Source organism: Narcine bancroftii, chromosome 3 (genome assembly GCF_036971445.1).
Source record: "Narcine bancroftii isolate sNarBan1 chromosome 3, sNarBan1.hap1, whole genome shotgun sequence".
NCBI lineage: Eukaryota > Metazoa > Chordata > Chondrichthyes > Torpediniformes > Narcinidae > Narcine > Narcine bancroftii.
The window spans coordinates 109,134,537-109,157,487 of NC_091471.1; the positions used below are offsets into that span (position 1 = coordinate 109,134,537).

General features: G+C 36.5%; 1 protein-coding gene across 14 annotated transcripts in view; it reads left to right on the forward strand.

Moving 5' to 3' along the window:
* The window catches only part of atp8a1 (ATPase phospholipid transporting 8A1), a 313,300-nt gene extending 290,653 nt beyond the window's left edge, over positions 1-22,647 (forward strand). For 11 of the 14 annotated variants that reach the window (XM_069924770.1, XM_069924768.1, XM_069924778.1 and 8 more), the window contains 5 exons: positions 481-588; positions 9,664-9,752; positions 10,695-10,787; positions 17,328-17,419; positions 19,266-22,647. In XM_069924770.1, coding sequence (XP_069780871.1) covers positions 481-588; positions 9,664-9,752; positions 10,695-10,787; positions 17,328-17,419; positions 19,266-19,363 — 480 coding nt within the window. In that variant the 3' untranslated portion in view covers positions 19,364-22,647. Of the gene's footprint in view, positions 1-480; positions 589-3,238; positions 3,593-9,663; positions 9,753-10,694; positions 10,788-11,797; positions 12,052-17,327; positions 17,420-19,265 lie in introns of those variants that run through there. The other 3 variants (XM_069924775.1, XM_069924781.1, XR_011353617.1) reach the window with 3 other exon arrangements.
* The last annotated feature ends 304 nt before the right edge of the window (positions 22,648-22,951 follow it).

Genomic DNA, 22,951 nt, shown 5'->3' on the forward strand with positions numbered 1-22,951 from the left:
AGGTTTTCAGAAAATTAATTTGTCATCAGTAGTATTCCTTAAGAAATAGATGCAGGAGTAAATTGTTTAGCCCCATCGTTTTTTCTACCATTTGTGGCTGATCTTTTACATCGATAGAATATCATTCCCTTTCATTCCTTTATTATCTAAAAATCTAATGATCTATGTCTTGAAAATGCTCAGCATCTAAGCCTCCACAGGTTGCCAGCGTCGAGAACTCCAAAGATTAATCACCTGCCTGGGTGAATACGTTTTTATGAAATTAAATTGTAATTAATTTTAGGGCAATTCTGCTCAGTGTTCCAGGAAGTCATCTCATGAATCTTCATCAGAAGTATATTCTGAAGTAGTGAGGCCAAACTTGGTCACAATATTTTGGGTTTGGTCACAGCTCAAGTGTCGGTATTGCCTATTTCAGATTCTATTTCTTCTGTTCTCGATAATCTTTACTGAATGCTTAATATTCTTTTCCCTCATCAGTTCAGTCACGTGGCCATCTGGGGCAGCATTGGAATGTGGGTGGTGTTCTTTGCGATCTACTCATCCCTCTGGCCAGCGATTCCATTAGCTCCTGACATATCTGGAGAGGTACTTTCTTTAAAACATATTTAATTGGGTGTGTTTTCCTGTCCAATACAATGTCATCGAACTGCTCTGGCTATTAGGTTTAACTTGTCAGATTAGTGTTTAATTATCCCTCTGTGAAAGGATCTTTTTCCATATCTAAATTGACAAAAATAGAAGTTGCATGAAAACTATGGTAATCCAATTACAAGTTGACCTTAAGAGTTGTGGGATTAACAGGAGTAATGGATACGTGTTTTCAGTGGAAATTATGATTTTCTTAAAGCTTTTGGTAGTAAAATGCACTATATTTAACTGTGCTGGAGTGTGTTAAATATTTAGATTCAACTAATTAACCAGAATTTTTATACAAAGTTTAAACTCCAGCATAGCCAACCTCAAATTGTACCACCTTTTCAATTCCGCTGAAATCTTTAAACTGCCAGTTTCCCAAAAGGCACTTTAGTAACTTGGATTTGAAATCATATGTTTGTAGCAGATTACATCTTTCCTTTAGTGCCCAGTGTTTTTGTCACATTTGAAAAGCTTGGTTCAATGCTGACAGTTATCCAGTAACTATTAACATGTCAGGTGGGCCAAACCAGCTCGGTGCTTGGATCCTTGCTCAGTGTTATTTTAGCTCATCTTAGCCAATTGGTGCAATTGTATGCAAACTGAGAAAGAAGAAAAAAGTAACGTTAATTTTCTGATCGTGAGTCCTACCCCATGATCCATGCTCTCAGATCCATGCATGTACTTCAAGATGAATACACATTTGTTTAAACTGATGGTCACTTTGTGCGTTGTTACAAAGTGGTCATGTCACATAGAGTGGAATAAAATCTATTAGAATCAAAATATAAGTACTGTACCATAATAATCAGATGCATGTGAAAACTGGAATCCTGAAAGTTGTGAAGTTTAAATAAATTGGAATGCATATTAGCTGTAAAATATTTAGTGGAGTCAGTATTCTGATTCTATTATTGGATTGTGACAGCTGCAAGCATTGTATATCCTGAAATAACATACACCAGGCTTACCCTTGTCTTTTTGGACTTGTTTAATGAAGTGTTTAACTGTTTAGGTACTCCTGCATGTAGATAACTTCTTATTTTGTTGCATTCAAGAGATATTTTGTATTTTGGGAGGTAGTCAAGTGGGATGATTTATATCAGAACCATTAAGGCCAGCACAGTTGACATAGTAGTCAGCGCAACATCTTTACCGTGCCAGTGATTGGGACCCTGGTTCGAATCTGGTACTGTCTGTAAAGAGTTTGTACTTTCACCCCATGAATGTGTGGGTTTTCCTCAGGGGGCTCTGGTTTCTTTCCACCATTCAAAAAAAAACGTAACTGGGTTTGTAGGTTAATTGGGTGTAAATTGGGCGGCACTGAGTTGTGGGCCTATAACCACGATATATATCTACATTTAAATTTATAGCCAGGACACATTTGAAGTGAAATGCATTGGTGTAGTCAGTGGTATATTGTCCAAACAATATCAATGTTTGTCCACCATGTACAGTGTATCAATTGCAACTTAACACCATGAATCATGTATTCCAACAATGTAATTTAAGATCTTCGTTATTGATGCATGTATTGTTATGCCTATTGAAGATAGAGAATTGTTTAGTGTTACTATGCAGAGAGGCTCAATATTAATTTTGCACTAATTAGCTTTTTACCTTAACTTGGGTGGCATGGCTAGCATAGCAGTCAGCGCAACGCTAGCAACCTGGCTTCGAAACCAGCACTGTCTGTAAGCAATTTGTAAGTTCTCCCCATATCTGTGTGGGTTTCCTCTAGGTGATCCGGTTAAACGACAAATGGAGATTATAGGTTAATTGGTGTACTTTGGGACCATGGGCTCATGGATCAGAAGGGCCTGTTACCTTGATGTATGTCTACATTTTAAAAATTAGGTAATATATAAATATATATGTATTTGAACTATTTAGTATGGCAGTGGATATCAGTTAAGCATGTCATAAATCAAGCTGATTTAATGAGTGTTAGATTACATCTTGTTCTAGCCATTTAGGTCTCTTGCAATTATCCAATAATTTTAGTCACTGAATCTCCTGCCCTTGATCATCTCAAAGTGACCCCTGCAGTTCATCTCAAGCAGAACAATTTGATCAAATATTTATCAGAATTTTTTCTCTCTATTAACAAAATCTCAGGTTTGGTCTGGTTGAAAAAGTTGCTGAATTCCAGAGCTGAGTGAGACACGTGAAGATTTTTTTTAATTGTTGAATTTTTCAGCGGTAAATTAGAGGTTGGAGTTTTTGCAAAAGAAAAATGCTGATGGAACTGAACTATCCTCTTACAAGTGTCCATGACGGCTAATTATAAGGCATCATTGTTAATAGATGGAAGGAGATGAATTCAGTTTTCCATGGCTAAATTTAGGAGCACATCCCTGAGAGGTGGGAAAGGCAAAAGGATTAAAGTAAAGGATCAAGTTAACTTCATCTTCAAGATCAGTGTAAAAGATCAGCAGTATAATGTTGAATCGTTTATGTCATGCCCAGTGCATGGGTGGCTTCAGATATTTTATCCACATTGTAATACTGTATCTCAACAACTAAAACAGTCATTTCAGATTTAAAAGATGTAATCATAAATTTCAAATTCCAATCTGCATATGTACCCCTGTCTTTTCAGTATTTTACTGACCCTGAGGAACACAGAAATCCATCCAAGATTTTTATAACGTCATAAAATGCAATAGGTTCCAGAGAATCAAAATCTGGCAAAACTGTTAATTAAGGATTCGTTTTTCACTCTTCAGAATGAGCTATATGGGTAACATTTCCAAAGTCCTGATGATCAATTGTACTTTGTATTGAAGAGTTTGTTTGTTTTGATTTATTCTCCCAATGTGTAAATATTCCCTCACAGATATTTAGTGCTCTCCCCACATGGAAAATGGGAAAGAGAAAAAAAAACATGCTAGAATCTGAAATAGAAGCAGAACTTGCTGGAAAATGCTCAGTAGTGCAAAGAGAAATAGAGTTAACGTTTCAAATTAAAAAATCAATTAGATGATCGTTTTGTATCAATTTTTGTTCATAATACTTATAATTTCTGAGAAAACCATTATGAATAAGAATTTCATTGACTTTGTTATTCAGCTTTTACACTCAAAATATACTTAGCATTAAAAAATTATTAGGTTTGCATATGAGCTTTTCATTTTTATGCTGTCTGAAGTAATCTTCAAAAGTAAGGTTTTCTGTGTCTAGATTTACTAAGGAAACCAGAGTGATAATCTCAACCTGCATACATTAACCTTTAATGTGGCCTTTGATTTTTTAATATATAATCAATATTTCATTTCATTTAACTTGATGTTTTATAATCATACTGATAAAATTAAATGAGGAAATTTGTTCTAATTGGTATGGTTGCCTCCATCTTCAAAAATGGTTGAAAATGTACAAGATTGAAGTTAAAGGGTTACAATCCATGTATGGAGATGACAAGAATGTTTACTACTAAGGTCGCAGTCCAGCATAATGCATGGTTTGTAAATGCAGATCAGTTTCTCCCCATCGAGCAGTTTTACCAGTCACAATGAAAACTGGTAATGAGGGCAAAGGACCAATATACTCCCACACTTCTACTGAAGCATTCACATTTTTTTAGCTCAACTAAATATCATGTTTCTGAATCTCATATGTTGAAGGGCATATGAACATGCTCCAACATTCTCAGAATGGTGGTTAAAAAAAACATGCCTACAACTGAGAAACTTCAGGATAAAATCATTTGTATGTATGTGGAAATAAAATGTAATTTACGTTAATTGTTGTAGATGTGTTTTGAGGAAACTCCAAACCAAGAAAAAGAGCTAAATTCCTAATCTGGGCAGCTGTCAGGTTGTATAGACAACAGAGTTGTTGTTTTCCCTCTGGGGCTGTTGGGCCTTCGAAACATCAAGCTTTGTGACTCTCTGATTTCTGATCCCTTTGAATCCCCCTGGGAGCTACTTTGTGACAGGATCCATTTAAAGGGGCTGAGGCCTAGAGAAGAAACTTGGCATGGGCCGCAAATCTCACACATTAAGAACAATTTGTAAACTGCGCACAGAGGCAGTCAGGACCTGTCTATCGAACAGGCTGCTCCTGTTACCGGCATCATTTCAAAAGGATCGCTTTGCAGTTTCCCAGATGATGTGTCTGTGTGTGGAGGGATGTGAAAAGTTAGAAACAAAAATGGTTTCTACACAGTGTTTTGGATGGGGGAGGGGCTGGGTGGTGGGTTTGCTTTTGTACAGAAAGGAAGGAAATACCTCTGTGGGATTTTATTTTTCCTCGTACAAAACACAAAGAAGCTCTGTTTTCAATACAAATGTGGGCTTTAAATCTTTGAGCGTTGGATTACCTCTGCGGCACAAAATCTGACAGGCTTTCAAATATAAAATGAAAACTTTGCCTTTTAAATTCATTTTGATCATTTCAAAAGGCACCAAGGTTTGAATAGCAGGTCCAATTGTCCCGACTTCACAATTGAAATTAGAATAGTTGCGATTAACTCAGCACAGACAAGTTCAGTGTTCTTCAGCTTAATCTAAGAATCAAATTATCAGCTCGTTGTAAGCGACATGAACATTTTTGCATTATTGGTAAAATATCTGATCTAGTTTCCCAAAAGCACATTTTCTGCTCAAGTCAAGATTGAAATTGGGATGCTAAATTCAGATTGGTAGAACTACGAAAAGCTTCTAATATGCTGCAAGTGAGTTGCAAAGAACTATCTAATGCCTTTTGTCATGCAAAGTCTCTTAAAGTGTTTTAAAATCATTTTTAATTGGGGTAGTTTTGGAGTCCAACAACTAATCTGAAAAATCTTCATTTTTTTTTGCCTGAAAATATGCATACACACCCAAATTGTTATTTTAGTAAAATATTTTATGATATTGATTAGTATAGGTCAATAATACAAAATTTGGATTTGTAAGGTTAATTATAGTAAACATTTTTGTTTATTTTGTCTGTGTTTAGATTAATAAATACAAAGGTAATGACGTGTATTTAACATTAAAATAATGGATTTATTACCCATTGCTATCCGTCAGCAAATTTTGAAAGAAGACAAATGAGGTGTTGAAGATTCAGAATAAAGTTCTAGCAAAAATATTCACCATCTCACAAAGTGATCAAGCATTTGATCTCCCTGTCCAATTTCCAACTTCACTTCCGAAGTGTTTAAGTAGAATGCCTGAATATGGTGAGAGGATGGACAGATGGAACTAATGTTTGAAATGTGATAGGTGCCTATTGGGTCTGTGTGGTCAATTTTTTTTTGTTTTCCTTGCATTGTTTTTTGAGAGTATTCTGGAGTGAGTGAGGAAATGTCTTTGAAAATTATTGTAACTGATTAATGAATGAAAGTTGTTTCTATATTAATAAAAAGGCACCTGATCAATACATTTGTGTCAAAAGGATTCCTTAGTAATACTTGCATATTCATTGCCTCCCAACAACAAGGATAAACGTATTAGTCATAATTCTGCTGTGCCCACAGAAAAAAGGAATCTCAGAGTTGTATGTGGTCATGTATGTACTCTGACAATAAATCTGAAAAGTAATGGAGCAAACTTCTTGACTGATCGATTAAAAATAATGACATAAAAGACCACAAATACAACTTAATCTTCCAAACTACTCTGATCAGAATGACTTTGAGTAAGTGCTTAAAACTATAACTTATTTCAGAAACATTGAGATTTATGGGGGTGAGAGGAAGGAAACCTAGTCGATCATTGGCCCTTAAAGAGGTCTTTTAAAAACAAACTTGTCACTCATCTGTGGGCTTTAATGACTTAAATCATCCTGTCATGTCTTAAATGAGCAATGAAAGAAGCTGTTAAGTTGACTACGAATGTTCATGTCACTTAATAAAAGCAAATGAAAGTTCATGAAAATAATTATAATTATGCCACTGTGGATTTGTTCATTAAAATGTGATAAAAATAAGTAATTGCATTTTCACTCAAAACTTTTCATGATTACTCAACTATTGTTAGACACATCTGTCAAATGATTTGATACTTGTCTGGACCAGAGATACACTTGGGTATCCCACACAGTTGAAAGCTGAAAATTTACAGGCACTGTCAAGTTGAGCACCTAATGATTAATCTGGTGGCTATCAGTTGGGAGAGCACCAGCTGTTTTAATGTTACCTGTGGGATCTTGGGATTTAGAGAGAATATCTTTTGTATATCTGTTATGATCAGTCTTCATCTAAACACATTCAGATGCAGATCAGTTAGAAAAATACGTTATTGTTATACTAAGTTTTCAAGTTGTTTTAGAATGCAAGGATAAAGGGAATTTCTTGCTGAAATAACATTATACTGAACTAAATTAGTAAGCAAAATAATGTTGCTTTTGGGGATGTTAATTTCACTTCAGTCTTCTATCACACATTGACTAAAATTTTAACTGATTGTTGAAGTAAATTTTTTTGTAGGGTGCTTGATGGTATTTTTTTTAACCAGGTGAAACAGAAACTATGCATTGCTTGAGAATTAAATGGTTCTTGCAGGAAAGCTGATCTGTAGTTGATAAATTTGGAAAAAAGTTGGAAAACTTGAACCAAACATGAGAAATTCAGTAGGTTATTCAGTCTTCAAAGAGTCTACATTTCTAACAAATCCTTTGCTGCTAGGAAATAGAATTATACAGCACGTCAAACTTGACATGCAAAAAACAACAGAGAAATGGAAATAAAAACACAATTCTGGAGAAACACTGGTCAAACAGCATGTATGCAAAGATAAAGATACATAGCCAATGTTTCAGGCATGAGCCCTTCAACAAAAAAAAGGATTGGAAGTAACCGCTAAAAGTCAAGTATCAAGCCATACAATAAGTTAAAATGTAAAGGAAGAATTAAATAAAGAAACAATCTATTCTGATGGTTAATTATCTTTCGAACAAAATTCTAACGATCTTGCTTCCCAATTGCAATCAGCCTAGCATCCAGAGTGAGTCTATCACAACATTTTGTGACAGAAGTGAAAAGCAAAGTCTCAGTACTTCATTCCATACTCTCTTACCCCAAAATATTAGCTACGTTTCACAAGGTTACTTGAATTTCCGTGTGGTCTCCATTTTGCTGATCCTCTCATACAAAGTCTCTTCAATTTCCTCCAAAAACATCCACATTGTGAGGGACATTTTCCAATCTATGGTGATGGTAACTATTTAAATCAGAAGTTGTCGGATACAACCAACCTATCCATGCTGTTTGATCAGTGATCACTCAGGCACTCTAGACACCAATGGGCTCCCCACAGTAAATATGGTATGAGAGTTCTGTAATTTACCAGTAGCCCCTTCCCACCACCTTAAATAATCAGTTTGTTGTTACTCCACAGTTCCTGAAGCTGGTAAAATTAAAATCAAACCACGTGCAATTTCTTCATGCATATTTGATGCTCAATGGTGAAAATCATCAGATTGACACAATAAGCCTATCATAATCCCATTATTTTCTCCACAAACTTTTTGTTTTCATGAAATCTACTAAATTACTTATTTGACATTGTAGACTCCTTTATGAACTATTATTTTGTTGCCCTCATTCATTTGAATGACTAAATTTCACATACCTGCAATTTCCTTGTTCCTTTTTTTAAAACTGCCTTCCTCTATATTTTATGGGCTTTCATTATCCTTTATTGCCTTTTCTCAATAAATTTTTAAAGCTTTGATATATTTTATTTTGCTTTTTTGCATGCACCACTTATTTGGCCAAATGGCTGTGGTCTGGAGTTCCTAAAGGATTTACTGTTTTTCAGCTGTTTACAGGAATTAAACTGAATTTACAATTGCAATAGAACCTCTGTCTGAAAGATGAAGTCCCAATGGTGGAGTCCAATTGTGCATGATGTCCAAAAGCACCATTGCTTCACATGATCCCATCCATTGTACCTGCCTGGGGATAGAACCAGGTGTTCACTTCCATAGACAGCATCCCATAAACAGAGAATTCCATTTCGTAAATCACTTTGAAGATCTCAGCACATACAAAAACTTTTTGTTTAAACAGTGATTATAGCTAATGAATTACATTTAAGTGCAAAGGCAGCAAATGGTTTTCTTTTAGCAAATAGCAGAAACCAAATAACCTCTTGACACTTCCTGCCTAGACTTTCTCATGAAAAATAACTCCTCCAGTCTGCAGGCTCCCCAGAAATCATATTTCAGTGTGAGTTGCTGTTTTGTAAAGAGGAAATAAAACTGGGTTTGAGGAAGGAATTTGGATATTGATGATATTTACTTGAGCAGTTGTGTCACCTAGAATTCATCAAAATTGGGAGGGTGAGCTAATATTTGGAGTAAATGTGACAGAGAAGATATGGTACAGAAGTGGATAATTTGGCCCAATGTTAGTGCAGGTGTTTATGTTTCAAACTATTCATTTCCATTCCTTTTGGTAATGAGTTACTGAATCTAGGTGAAAACAATTTTTTTAACTCTGTTTGATTTCATTCTCACAATCTTCCCTTGATGGCTTCTAGCTTGCTATCCCCCAAAATGGAAGCATTTGTTAACCCTATTAAAGCTTGATCGTTTTAAGAGTCTCTGTTAGGTAAACCCACAGCTTTTATATTTCAGAGAAAAGATCATCAGTCATTTATGAATATAATTTTCAGTTCTGGTGTCATCATTGCAAATACTTGCACCTTTTTTTTCCATTGACTTTATGTACTTTCTAGCAGTGTATCGACAGGAATTGTGTTTCATTGTTCAAAGGTTCCTTTTATTGTCACATAAAATGTAATATACATGATATACTTCAATGTTTGTCTGCCCAGCACAGATGGTGCTATCTTGGATACAGACCCAGTTGGTGCAGGATATTTTTAAAAAGACACCGTTGGCTCCTTTAAAAGGCCATTTAAAGCTGTCGACATTAGGATTGGGCACTAGGACCCTCCAGAACAGAAATGTGTTGCAGTTAAATTTTAAACATTGTATGCATAACTTTGAAAATAATTATTGATGTTATAAATACAGTATTATTTACCTCTGCTTATACTTTGAAATCTGTATCTTGTTTTATCTCTACAGGCTGTAATGTTATTCAGCTCTGGTGTTTTTTGGATGGGCCTATTCTTCATTCCAATAACTACCCTTCTTTGTGACTTGGTTTACAAAGTGTACGTATGGCAAAAATACAAGTGCAAATCCTTGTAAAAGTTTGAGCTCTGAGAGAAAGAGAATTCAATGTTATAATTGCTTTGACATGGACAAAACAATAATCTGAACTCTTATTGTGACTAACGTTAATTTGTTGGTGGTAAGCACTGTGGCCATGGGGATCTCAAGCAGGGACTTAATAGGGAGTATATTTTTAAGTGTTTCAGTTGACATCCTCATCAATGGTTCTGTGGTGTCACCCAAACCTAGTATTTTTGGCATATAATTGTAAATAGGCTATCCTTCATTACATCGAAAAAACATTTGAGGTCATAAAGTTGAACAAGGGTTATTTTAAATTAAATGAAGTTCATTATATTTTAGGAAATGGCAAACTGGTGCATTAATTTTAGCAATCTTTTAGAACAGAAAAAAAGTAATTGGTGTAGAGATAAAATGTAATTAACAAAATCTTAAACTTTTGAGAAATATAGATTGCACTACCAAATAATAATGAAAACTGCAGAAGACAAGATAATAAGCCATTCATTCTCAGATGTTTATGGTACTTACCTCTGTGAGTCTGGATCCTCTGCATTCTCCACATCAATGCTGCACTCCTGCTTTATTTGTAGATAGTGTGTTGAAAAATGGACAATCTAAACATTGTTGCTGAAATCGTTCTCTGGAATGATTTATTAAAATAACCTTTTATAGATACCATACATTTTCCTTCAATACCGGTTTCACTGATTACATACACATTTTGATAAGCTTATATGCTTTAATGCACAATTGAGAATGATTTGCCATTGAACTAATGATATGCAGTACTATTGAGGAGTCGCTTTATGTGTGATTTCTCTCCAAGTGCACACCAGATACATTTTTGAGAAATACACACTTTGAATCATCCTTAATACTTCGGCACCCTTAAAAATGCATTTAATGTTTGTTTTTAGCATGAAGAGAACGTCCTGCAAGACTATGGTGGAAGAAGTGCAGGAGTTGGAAGCTCAGTTTCAGGATCCAGGTGTAGCTGTATATGGCAAAAGGTACACTACAAATTATGCTTCACAGTTACTGTTTAAATTTAAAAGAAGATCACTTATTAGAGATATGAGCTGTTGTTTATTTTAGTGCTGTTGAATTGATGCTGTATAATATAGAATGAAAAGACATCAATTTCAATGGCATTCCTTATAGACAAAGATTGCTTTATCAGGCAGTGGGCATTGAGTGAATTCTGGGAACTGTGAGAGTGACATATCGATAAAATGGTGGTGAGAGATCTTGAACATAAAAACACATGGAGAAGAAATTATAAAGCAGAGATGTTAAAGGTTTCTCAAACCCTAGGCTGGAAAATAACCACAAACTGTGAATTTGAGGAAGTGAAGAAAAACATTAGGTTCGTTTTGGGCAGGCTAAGCAGGCACAAGGAAGAAGCTGAAGGAGGGGGTAGGTGGCAGCAAGGAACAAAAGTATGGACAATTTGGAAGATGACCCAGGAATCTGTAAGACCAAAAAATGCAAGAGCAGTATCAGGCCATTTGGCCCATTGAGTCTGATCTGCCATTTGAATCATGGCTGATGCATTTCAACCCCATTTTCCTACCTTCAAACCATAATTTGAATCAATTCCTTGAGCACAGAGAACCAATGAACTTTGCCTTGGGAGAAAGTAGGATTTAAATCTGGGTGAGTTGAAGACTGTAATTATTATTTTGAATATATAAGATCCCAGCTCATCCCTGCAGCACCTACCAACTATAGCCTCCCAACTTGAAAATGTTCTATTTATTCCTTCTGTTTCCTGACCATTAACCAATTTTCAATCCATGTTAATGCATTAGTGTGTAGGTGGTGGGCATTCCAGAGGTCCTAGCTCCGACGGACTGGTCAACTTTGTTGTTTTCTGTTTACACAACTTAATGTTGCAGTAGTCATTAGTCACCATAACATTAATCTTCTGGTGATCTTGTCCTGGGTTAATTAGATATAATATTGTAAGTGATTAAGTTACTGCATTTTTTTTCTATATTTTATCTTTTTATCCACCTAGTCAGGTTCTACTGCACCAAACCTACCTCCAGAAGCCAGATAAGAAGGAGCACAAAGGCAACACACTACTTGTACTTCTGTAATTCCTTTTCTTTGCTGTTACTTGTATCATTGCTAAAATTATAAAAATAACTTCTTCCATTTATTTATGCAGTGCTTTCACATCCCCAGAATGTAATTAAATGACTGATTACTTTTGAAGTGCAGTCAATGTAACTCCACAAACAAATTCAGCTTGCAATTTAAAATGAAAATAAAGTCATAAGTTGCTCTTTTTCCACCAGTTCTGGAAGTTTTTTTTAACTTTGTTTATTATTCCACTGGTTAAACTTAGATCACTTAATGTATATTGGAGCCGGTGTGTTTACAAGGGCCGCATGGTTAGCATAGCAGCTCATGCTATCCTATTACAGTACCAGCTGTCCGGGTTCAAATCTGCTGCTGTTTCTTTGTACGTTCTCCCCATGGCCATGTGGGTTTCAAGTCAAGTTTATTGTCATCTGATTGCACAAGTTCAAACAATGAAACAGCGTTCTCTGGTCCTCAGTGCAAAACATTGCAGACACACAACCAGACATAACACACATTCAGACAAACAATGCATATGCAGGACAAGTATTCATATATGCAAATAAATAAATATTGTTTCGTAAATTATGAGAGTCTCAGATGATTAGTGTGAGCAGTTCCTTTGGTCGTTCAGTTTTCTCACTGCCTGTGGGAAGAAACTGTTTCTCAGCCTGGTGGGGCTGACTCTCATACCCTGTATCTCTTTCCCAATGGGAGTAGCTGATAGATGCTGTGTACAGGATGGAAGGGGTCCTCAATGATTTTGCATGCCCTCTTAAGACAACAATCCCAGTAGATCACATTGATGGGGGGAGAGAGTCTCCTGTGATTCTCTCTACCACTCTGTGTATTGGCATCCAATCTATTTCTCTGCACCAACCATACTGCACGGTGATGCATCCAGTCAGAACACTCGCAACAGAGCTCCTATAGAAGGCCAGTAGCCTTGCCTGCTTCAGTCTTCTCAGGAAGTGCAATTGTTGTTGCGCCTTCCTGACAAGTGAGAAGATGTGTCACCACAATCGGTCACTTTTTGATGGTCTCCAAAGAACTTGGTGCTCTCTACTCCCTCCACTACCAAGGGGTGGCACGGTTAGCCTTATGCTGTTACAGTGCCAGCAACTTGGGTTCAAATCTGGCGCTATCTGTAAGGAGTTGGTACATTCTCCCCGTGAGTGCATGTGATTCATCCGGGCACCCTGGTTCCCTCCACCGTTCAAAACGTACCGGGCGTTATAGGTCAAGTGGTGTAATTGGGCAGCACGAGGTTGTGGGCTGAAAGGGCCTGTTTCCGTGTTGTATGTCTAAAAATAAATAAATAAATAGATCGGAGTTATGAAATACAGAGTTATTGATGTGTAGTGGGGTGGGGGTTGTCACTCCTGGTCCCTCAGAAGTCCACAATCATCTCTTTCATATTGTGGACGTTGAAACTCAGGTTATTACTCTCACACCATATCACGAGATTTTCCACCTCTTCTCTGTCATCCAACTTAATAGCACTGTTGGAGCTGCATTCCAAAGAGAGATAGATGAGGCGAGTAGATCAATTTCTCAAATGGTTGTAATTGGTCAACACAGGGTCATGGACCGGAAGGGCCTGTTACCGTTCTGTATCTCTCAATTTTTTTAAAAAGCTTTGACTCATAATTTGTTTTCAATCTAATTGTTCATCCAAAAGAAGTTCAATATTCCGTCAGGAACAGCAAGTTTGGCATTAATTTCCCAGAGGAGAAACTGCATTGCACTGTTGTCAATGTTAGACTAGTGAATTTAAAAAACTGAACCTATTAGGAAATGACAATGCATTTGTCATCATTTGAATAAGTGCAACTCTGATCATTTTAGTATTCAAGGTAATTTAGTCAAATATTTCTTTAATTTTTTTATTGTGCTAATTACCCCATCACAAATAGTCCACCAACTTTTGAAATAAATATTGCTTCGTGAATATATATTTGACTAACTTGCAATGAAGAGTGAGAAATATATTTTCTTTTGAAGGAAAGACATTGCAGTCTGAAACTTGATTACTGCAATGTTCAGTAAATTATGTTCAAAAGAAAAATATATTTCTATACTTTGTTACAATTTTACATGATTTATATGCACATTCAATAATTATAATGAGTAAAATAGGGGTGAGAGTAGATATAGGACCACTAGAAAATGACACTGGAGAAATAATAATGGGAGACAAGGAGATGGAGGAGGAACTAAATTAGTATTTTGCATCTGTCTTCAGTATGGAAGACATTAGCAGTGTGGGGGACGTCCAAGGGTATCAGGGAAGAGAAGTGAGGGCAGTTACTATTTCAAGGGAGAAGCTGCTCAGAAAACTGAATGGTCTAAGGATTGCACCCTTGGGTTCTGAAAAAAGGAGCATAATTCTTTCAGGAATCGTTTGATTCTGGCATGGTCCTGAAGAAATGTTGCCCCACTATTCAAAAAGGGAGGGAGGCAACAGAAAGGAAATGATAAACTGGTTAGCTTGACATCAGTGGTTGGGAAGATGTTGGAGTCGAATGTCAAGGATGAGGTTGAGGAGTACCTGGAGGCATATGACAAGATGGGCCAAAGCCAGCATATTTTTCTTAAGGGATAATTCCTTGCTTTACAAACCTATTGGATTTTCAGAAGGCCTTTGACAAAGTGCCGCACATGACAAGATAAAGAGCCTATGATATAACAAGGAACATGTAAGCATGGGTAAAGCATTGGCTGACTGGCAGGAAGCAGAAAATTGGAATACAGAAATCATATTCTGGTCGGTGGCTAGTTGAGTTCCACAGAGGATGGTTTTAAGGCCACTTCTTCTTCGGTTGTATATCAATGATTTGGATTATGGCCAACTTTGCAGATGGTAGGTGGAGGAGAAGATAGTGTTGAGAAAATTGTAAGGCTGCAGAAGGACTTGACAAATTAGGATAAAGAGCAGAGAAATGGAAAATGAAATACAATGTCAGAAAGTGTATAGTCATGCACTTCAGACAAAAAAATAAACAAGCAGACTAAATAGGTGAAAATTGAAATACTGTACCCAGATTTATTGTCAGAGTACATATATAACATCACATACAACTCTGAGATTCTCGTTCCTGCAGGCGAGGCAGAATTACCACTTGACTGGTTGTGCAAAAAAAACTGTACACAACATATACATGTAAACAAATAAAGAACTGTAAACAGATAACAACATGTAAACAAATGCTGCAACCCAAAGAGAATTAAAAATATCAATAAAGTGCAAAAGTAAGAGTCCTTAAATGAGTCCCTGATTGAGTTTATTGTTGAGGAGTCTGATGCTGGAGGGAGTTTTGTGGTGCGAGTCTTGTAGCATCTATACCTCTTTCCTGATGGTAGCAGCGAGAACAGAGCATGTGCTGGGTGGTGTGGATGTTTGACTATTGCTGCTTCTCTCCAGCAGTAGTGTTCCCTGTAGATGTTTTTGATGATGGGGAGGATTTTTGCCAGTAATGTCCTAGGCTGTGTCCATTACCTTTTGGAGGACTTTATGCTCAGTGGTATTGGTGTCCCAATACCAGACCATAATGTTGCCGGTGAGCACACTTTCTACCACACCTCTGTAGAAATTGGCCAGGGTTTCTGATGTCATACCAAACCTCCACAAACTCCTGAGGATGTAGAAGAACTAACGTGCTTTCTGCATGACGCCATTAGTGTGTTGGGTCCAGGAAAGATCCTCCATGATTGTGGCTCTCTAGAATTTAAATTTGCTCCCCCTCTCCACCTCTGTCGCCTCTGGTTTTCCTTTTCCTGAAGTCAACAATCAACTCCTTGATTTTGGCGACATTGCAAGATGATTTATTGGTTTTGAATTGAAGCTATCTGTGAGGAAGATTATTTCAGTTTGGTTCAGAATGAGATCCCATGCTTTGAGTTAAAATATCATTGAACAATGTCATCTCATTATTATATCTGAATAAGACCATAAGATGCAAATGGATCTGGGAGTTCTCATGCAGGACAGTCTGAAGATAAACTTGTAGGTTGAGACAGCAGTGAAGAAGGCCAATGCAAGGTTGGCATTTATTTCAAGAGGAATTAGAAGACAAGAGCAGGGATGTGATGTTTGGGCTTTATACAGCACTTGTGAGACTTCACAGAGTATTGAGAGCAATTTTGGGTTCTTCATTTTAGAAAGGACGTGCTGATTTAGAGACGGTTCAAAGAAGGTTCACAAGCTCTTGGCCTGTTCCCATTGAAATTTAGAAGAATGAGAGGGAATCTCATTGAAAGATTTTGAATATTGAAAGGCATGGATAAAGGAGATGTAGAAAGGCTGTTTCCCATGGTGGGAAAGTCTAAAAAAGAGATCACAACTTCAGGATTGAAGGGCGCCCACTTAGAAAGGAACTTCCTTAGCCAGATGATAGTAAATCTGGGAAATTTGTTTCCACAGGCAGTTGTAGAAGCCAGGTCATTGGGTGTATTTAAGGCAGAGATTGATAGGTTCTTGATGAGTCAGGACATCAATTATGGGGATAAGGCTGGGCATTGGGGCTGATTGATCAACTCATAATTCAATGGCAGGGCATACTTGATGGGCTGAATAGCCTATTTCTGTTCCGACATCTTATGGTCTCAGATACAATAAGATAAGATTGTGCAATGCCCATTTTAACTCAAAACATGGATCTCATTCTGAACCAAACTGAAATAATCTCTCACTAATAGAGTCAATGCAAAAACCAATAAATGTTCTGACAAATCAGTCTAGTTGTAATTAAATAGCAGTTTGCAACACTTTTAAAATTTGACATTCTTCATTCAAAAATACCTTGGAGGATTGGGAATATCCTTTTCTCATTTCACATGTTCAGTAAAGAGACAGGTATTTTAAAATGCACCCTGCAGCTGCAGTTCTCACAGCCAACTTGTTACCTGATGTTTCCAATCTGTCTCTTATTGTAATTTTCACATTGTCCTTCCAAAAGAGTTTGGTGTAGCCCTTGAGCTTGAAATATGCAACAACTAAAACAAATATAAGTTTACACTTTATCCTAAAGCAAAGCATAACCTGAAAATTAAAACTTTCATGCAAGAACTCAACATATTGAATGTCAGCAGCCCAAGGGTGGTGTGTAATGTATCTCACTACTTTGCTCAAATGTTCAAATGATTTTCTCCATTTTTTAATATATACACGTAACTATATACTTGTGAGGAATACCAGGTGAACAATGTTGTTGTATGGTTTAATATAACAGTTTAGAATAACCTTAGCATTTAGAAGAAGGTTATTTATAACAGGTAAATGCTGACAGTTGACAAATAAAAAAAAACAAATTGTGCCATGTTTTCTGTAGACAACCAATCAGTATTTAAAAATTTCAAATTGAGATATATTTAAAGAAAAGTCACATTGCCACCAACATGGTAATTACTGTTGAACTTGCTTTAAAGTATTTCAAATAATTCTTTTTCTCTTTTCTGAAAAGTTTAAGTGAACGAGCTCAACTCTTAAAGAATGTTTTTAAGAAGAACGCTTTCACTCTGCACCATTCTGATACATTGCAGCAAAGCTCATTACGTGAGTATCTTTCTCCCCAGGTGTTTTCATTTTGTAGCTCCCACATGTAGTTACGAATTATACTTGAATTCTAATGCTTTAAGTTAACTGTGTGGTTCTATTAGTTCTTCTTTGTTCCCCATTTTATTTCCAGTCATTTGTTGCAAGCAGATACGTAGCATTGCAGATTCCTCTCTCATTTCTGATCTGAGTCGAAATAAGGGGAAAAGAATGTATGTGTGTTTGTGTGTCACACAGTACTCCATATCTGAAATGGTTATTGATTATTTTTCATTTTTCGGAACAATACAACTAAGCAGCACAGTAGCATCACCAGTCCCAATGATTCCCCAGCGTCACCACCGATCCCTGATACCTCCCCACCACTACCAGTCCCGAATACGGTCCCCACTCTTGCCCAGGTGCCCAAGGTCCCCGCTCATGCCCGGGAGGCCACTCTTCTTGACGACAACGGGACAAAGAATTCTTCCCACCACTTGCGGCTGAAAGAGAGTGGCACACAGTTTGTAAACCAAGTACAGCAGAGAGCACAACTTTGTGCCGTGATTGGGTTGAAGGCAGAAACTGTTCCCTGTGCCACAGCAGAGAGATTGAAGAGATAAGATACATGCCTGGAATCCACAGCCCACGGGAATGTGTGCGCACCCAAGAGCGGAATGAGGGCCGAGGGTGTCGGCTTCTAACCCGGAGAACACAGTTCATTCCCTGGCCTGACATCAACGAGCAGTTGGAGGGACTCCACGGGCCAGGCAGTGTCCGTGGGCATAAATGGGCAGGACGAGAGGCTGTATCAAATAAAAAGGGATGGATGATATTGCCTACATATATATAAGGGGAAAGAAGGTGGTAAGGGCCATGAGGTGAGATGGTGCAGGAGAGGTGGGGATACAGGAAGAGGGAGAGTTGGAGACAAAAGTCAATAGGAGTAGCTAAAGAAGAAATGGAAAGAGAGGATGGAGTTACCTGAAACAAGGACCATCTGCATTCATACCCTTCGATTTAAGGGCTGAACCTTGCACCTAATTTCTCCCCATGTACTGCTTGACCCACCAACTTCCTCCATTCGCTCACTGATGGCTCAGGATTCCACCGTGCTTATCTGAGCTGACATCCAGCCATTCAGTGTCTGTCTTCCCGGCTGGTTCTGAGCTCTGTGGTTACCAAACTGGTGCCAACACAGAGTCAGAGCCCCATGTGGGCAAGTCAGGTGATGAATTTTTTTCAACTTGTGGCATCATGTCGTTGCTAAAAAAAGTTTGGTTTTTGAATCTTTTTGGTATTCAGACTTCAGATACAGGGTGCTCGACCTTAATGAAAGAAAAACCATTCACCATGGACTATTTATTTTATTCATACTCGGGTGCAAGCATCATACATTTAGGAGTTCCCTAATTTGTTCTTTCATAGCTTCATGATTTTTTTTAAATCAGACTTTATATGGCTGCATTTTACCCTTTTTTTAAAGAAAAAGATTGTATAATGGTTATGATGGCTAAAAAAAGCAGCTGTCCTTGTCACTTTCAAATGCTAATTTTGTTAACTGGATTTTATCAAAATAAATAATGCATTGTAAATTAAAACAGACAAACTTTTAAATGAAATGATAGTTCATCTTGTCTTTTAATTTTCATGTCTGCTAACCTTCAGGAAAGAAAATAGAATTAACTACTCTAAACTCTAATCATTCCTTGTATGTTGAAATGCCATCTGCTTCTGTATTGCCTGCTGAGAATAAGATTTTTTAATTATTGTTAATAAAGTGACAATGTCCACAAGATGCATCATTAATCCATTCCTTTCCATTCTAATAAAGTCCTAACCATGATGTGCCATTTTATTTGTATAGATGGTTATGCCTTTTCCCAAGATGAGAATGGCATTGTGTCACAGTCTGAAGTGGTCAGAGCCTATGACACCACAAAGCAAAGAGAGGATAGCTGGTAAACACCTAAAATGGGAACGTGAATTCCGAAAAAGTACTTTCAGCTTAGAATGCAACTTCAAACTTTGAGGAATCCAACTTTGCAAGATCTTTACGGCATGATTTTTCGAAAGCATAGAGAGGTTGGATTTTATGTTTGTTGAAGGGGAGAAGTGCTAATCAGTTTTGTTGTGCACTCAATAGACATGAACGCTGTGCAAATGCACGTTATTAAAAATTCACTTTTAGAATGCCAATGCAACATGCGTTAACTACTGGATTTGCTGGACTTGAAATTTGTCACTTGATACGTAATGGGCTGGCTTTTGACATTTTAAAATAGTGTATATATAAATTATTTCCAAATTTAAACTCTGTTATGAGCATTAATTTAATGTCTTTATTACAGTAGAGTACCAATTCCTAAATTTCAATTTTGTTTAAAAATTGAATGTGCACTGATTAAGCCATTAAATGGATTTACCACTTTTTTCCCTGTTGGATATTTAACCTTTGTTGCCATTGCCAAAATACATTTTGGTGCATTTTATTACTGCCTTGTATATTCTTTATTTTGAATGGTTCTGAGGGAAACATTCCAAAATCAAAAATGACACAAGTGTCCAAATAAATCCACAAAAGCAACCAAGGGGGATTCTTTAACTGGTCAAGACACTGAATAAAATGTAGAATTAATAATATACTGTTCAAACCCTAAACACACTTTATTTAAATCTCGTGTTAAATATAATACTGGTGCTACTCTTCTAATTGCCAATATTTGCCAAAAGTAAGACTGATCTCTGGACACCCATATTGTAATCACATCAACCGATATAATTTGCCACCAGCCCCATTCTTCAATGTACAACCATAGGAATGGAGAAAGTTTCAAGTCCTATTTGCACCTTTCCTGATTCATTCTAAGAAATGTTGCTTGTACAGGTAATGACTCGTTGAAAGATTTGACTACTTACTGCCTTTTTGACACTTGTCTATCTCCGATTATGGCCTTGAATATGCTTTTCTCTATATTCAGTTTAATTTCGGATTGAAAACATGTTGCATAGTCTGTGCCTGGCTCTGCTTGTGAAATTAGTGACTTTCTAACGAATTTAATACTGACCAAACATTTCCAATGTTTTTAATTTTCAAAACAACAATCTTTGCATCCCAAATAAGACAGAGTGTAGGAGAGAGCATTTCTGGTCTGTAGTACTTTTAGATTGCTGTGGTTCTAAAAATAACTATGACTGGAGAAAATTTCTATAATTCACTATTTTGTACCCATAGAAATGGAAAATTACTGTCTCGATTCTCTTTTCCCTCTGACTTGTAGCTTTATATGGGCATGAAGGATCTTGTAATTAAAGAGAAAGAATTAAATAAACTGCTGACATTATTTTGTTACTGAACACCACCTCTAACAGGTTCAGCAAATTTTATTTTACATTTATCTAGATTATTTAATTTCATTTGTAGACCTATCAATTTCCAAGTTTTAATTTCATTCTTGTTTTAATGAATATGTAGCCATTTCTAAAGTTTATCTCCAAAGAAGATTTTCAAGATTCATTTTAGCAGTTTTGTTGAATCACGAAAAACAATCTCTTACCACATTATTGTATAAAACTCTCATATTTTCTAAGTAATTTGATTGATTTCCCACTACAGGTTAAATTATGTTTACCTGCACTATCTGTAAGTTCCCGGTTATCACACTCTATGGTGGCATGACAACCATAGGTAGGATTTTAGGTTTTGAGCTCTTGGAGGAATGTCCTTATCAGGTTTATTTATGTACACTAACATTTTACTTTTAACTGCATTAGTTCCAAAACTACAAACCTTATTTTAAAAACTCTTATCAGTATTCCAAACAAAACTTACCCTTAATAAATCATTTGTGATTACATAAATTGTGCGGGACACACACACTTGCGCACACGTGAGACGCACCCACCCCCCCCCACCACACACACCCACACACACACACACACAATGTGAAGGGTATTTTAGTATTCCAGTTTTATCATTGACTGTCCACCACAAAGCACTTAGATATGACTCCGAATACTGAATGTAAAATTGAATTTTAACAACTAGAATCAAGAACAATGGAACAAGCTCAGATACGAGTACAGCATTCTTCCTATTTTGCAATGTTAAAAACAGCAAATCAATGTTGAATGCAAAGATCCAAAAAAAAAATGATTTGAGAATCCAGTTACTACTATCTCCTTTTGCAGCTTGGTGTGTCTGTATGTTCATTTAATATGTCACTTGTTCTGTATTTGTCAGAAAGAAAAACATTGAATGTTAACTAAAAATTGGAGGTTTCAAAGTACAGTATGTCATTGCTTTGTGGTGTTTTAGTCAATGCTCCTTTTTGAGAGGGTGCTGTGAAATCTCTGGTTTTCCTTTGTGTCGTCGTCCAGCTGCATGCATTTGAGTATTACATGTATGTTTCAAGTGTGCAACATATGTTTTAATCTTGCTACACTTACAGTATAAGATTAGAAACAAATGATGCAAATTAATGAAAGGTTACACCATTCAATGAATTTTCAGTTTGAAAAGTAATTGTGGTATCTATTGCCAGCTGTGTGTACTCAGTTTTAGAATAAAACTGTTGTTATTTCATACTTTTGAATTTCACATCAACTTAATAAATGTTTTGTTCTGTCAAAGTTAAGTCTAAGTAGGCAACAAAATGTGTACTTTGTTTTACTTAAGACTGCACAATAAAAATAGATGTAATATATTCTGATGCATTTTGAACGAGTGGAGCATAACTACACCAAGAAATCAATTCAAAATGAATATCAACTTTCAAATGTTGCCTTGGCTAGTTTGTTGAATGTGATGGTGATTTGTTGTTGTACTGCTGTTCATCAGTAATATGTAAACAACTTCCCTTCCCATTGTTGCAAGTCTTGTATATTAATTTAAATTAATTTAATTTAAATTTGGAACTTGCTTTGAATATTGTATGAAGATGAAACATATTCTGAACATTGGATTAAGATGTTTCTTCCAAACTCCCAGAATGATATTTTTCTGTCGTTTGGTTTTGCACTGCATGAATGATGATCTTCAAATTCAGTGTTCAAAGTATTCCTTAGGATTAGTTTTAACTTGCAGTAAGGACACACCTTGTGTTTTGTATTTAGTTCTAAATCTTATTCTTTTTTCTCTCTATTAACTTACACTCAACACTCGTGAATTGCATGGTGGCATTTGCATCTCTTAAACGTTCTGTCTTTTGATTGGCATATTGATCACATAATAAAACTACATTTACAAACTTGGCTCAATCATGTGTTCATGTTTTAGTATCTAATCTGTCACGTTAGAAAAACTGGACGGGCAAGATTCACAAAAATGTTAAACGTGTCAGCATGAACATCTCCATTGGAAGGAATTGTGAAGTGAGACATTTTGGGTAGGAAATGTATCTTGAAAGGTAAAGATCACCAAGAGTGGAGAACAAATAAAAAGGAAACAGGCACATGGATTTTTGATGGGGTGGAAATATGGGAGACAGGATCCCTTGACCTTAATCGGAGAAGTGATTGTTGCTTTCTTACAAAGGTTTAGACTGAGTAATT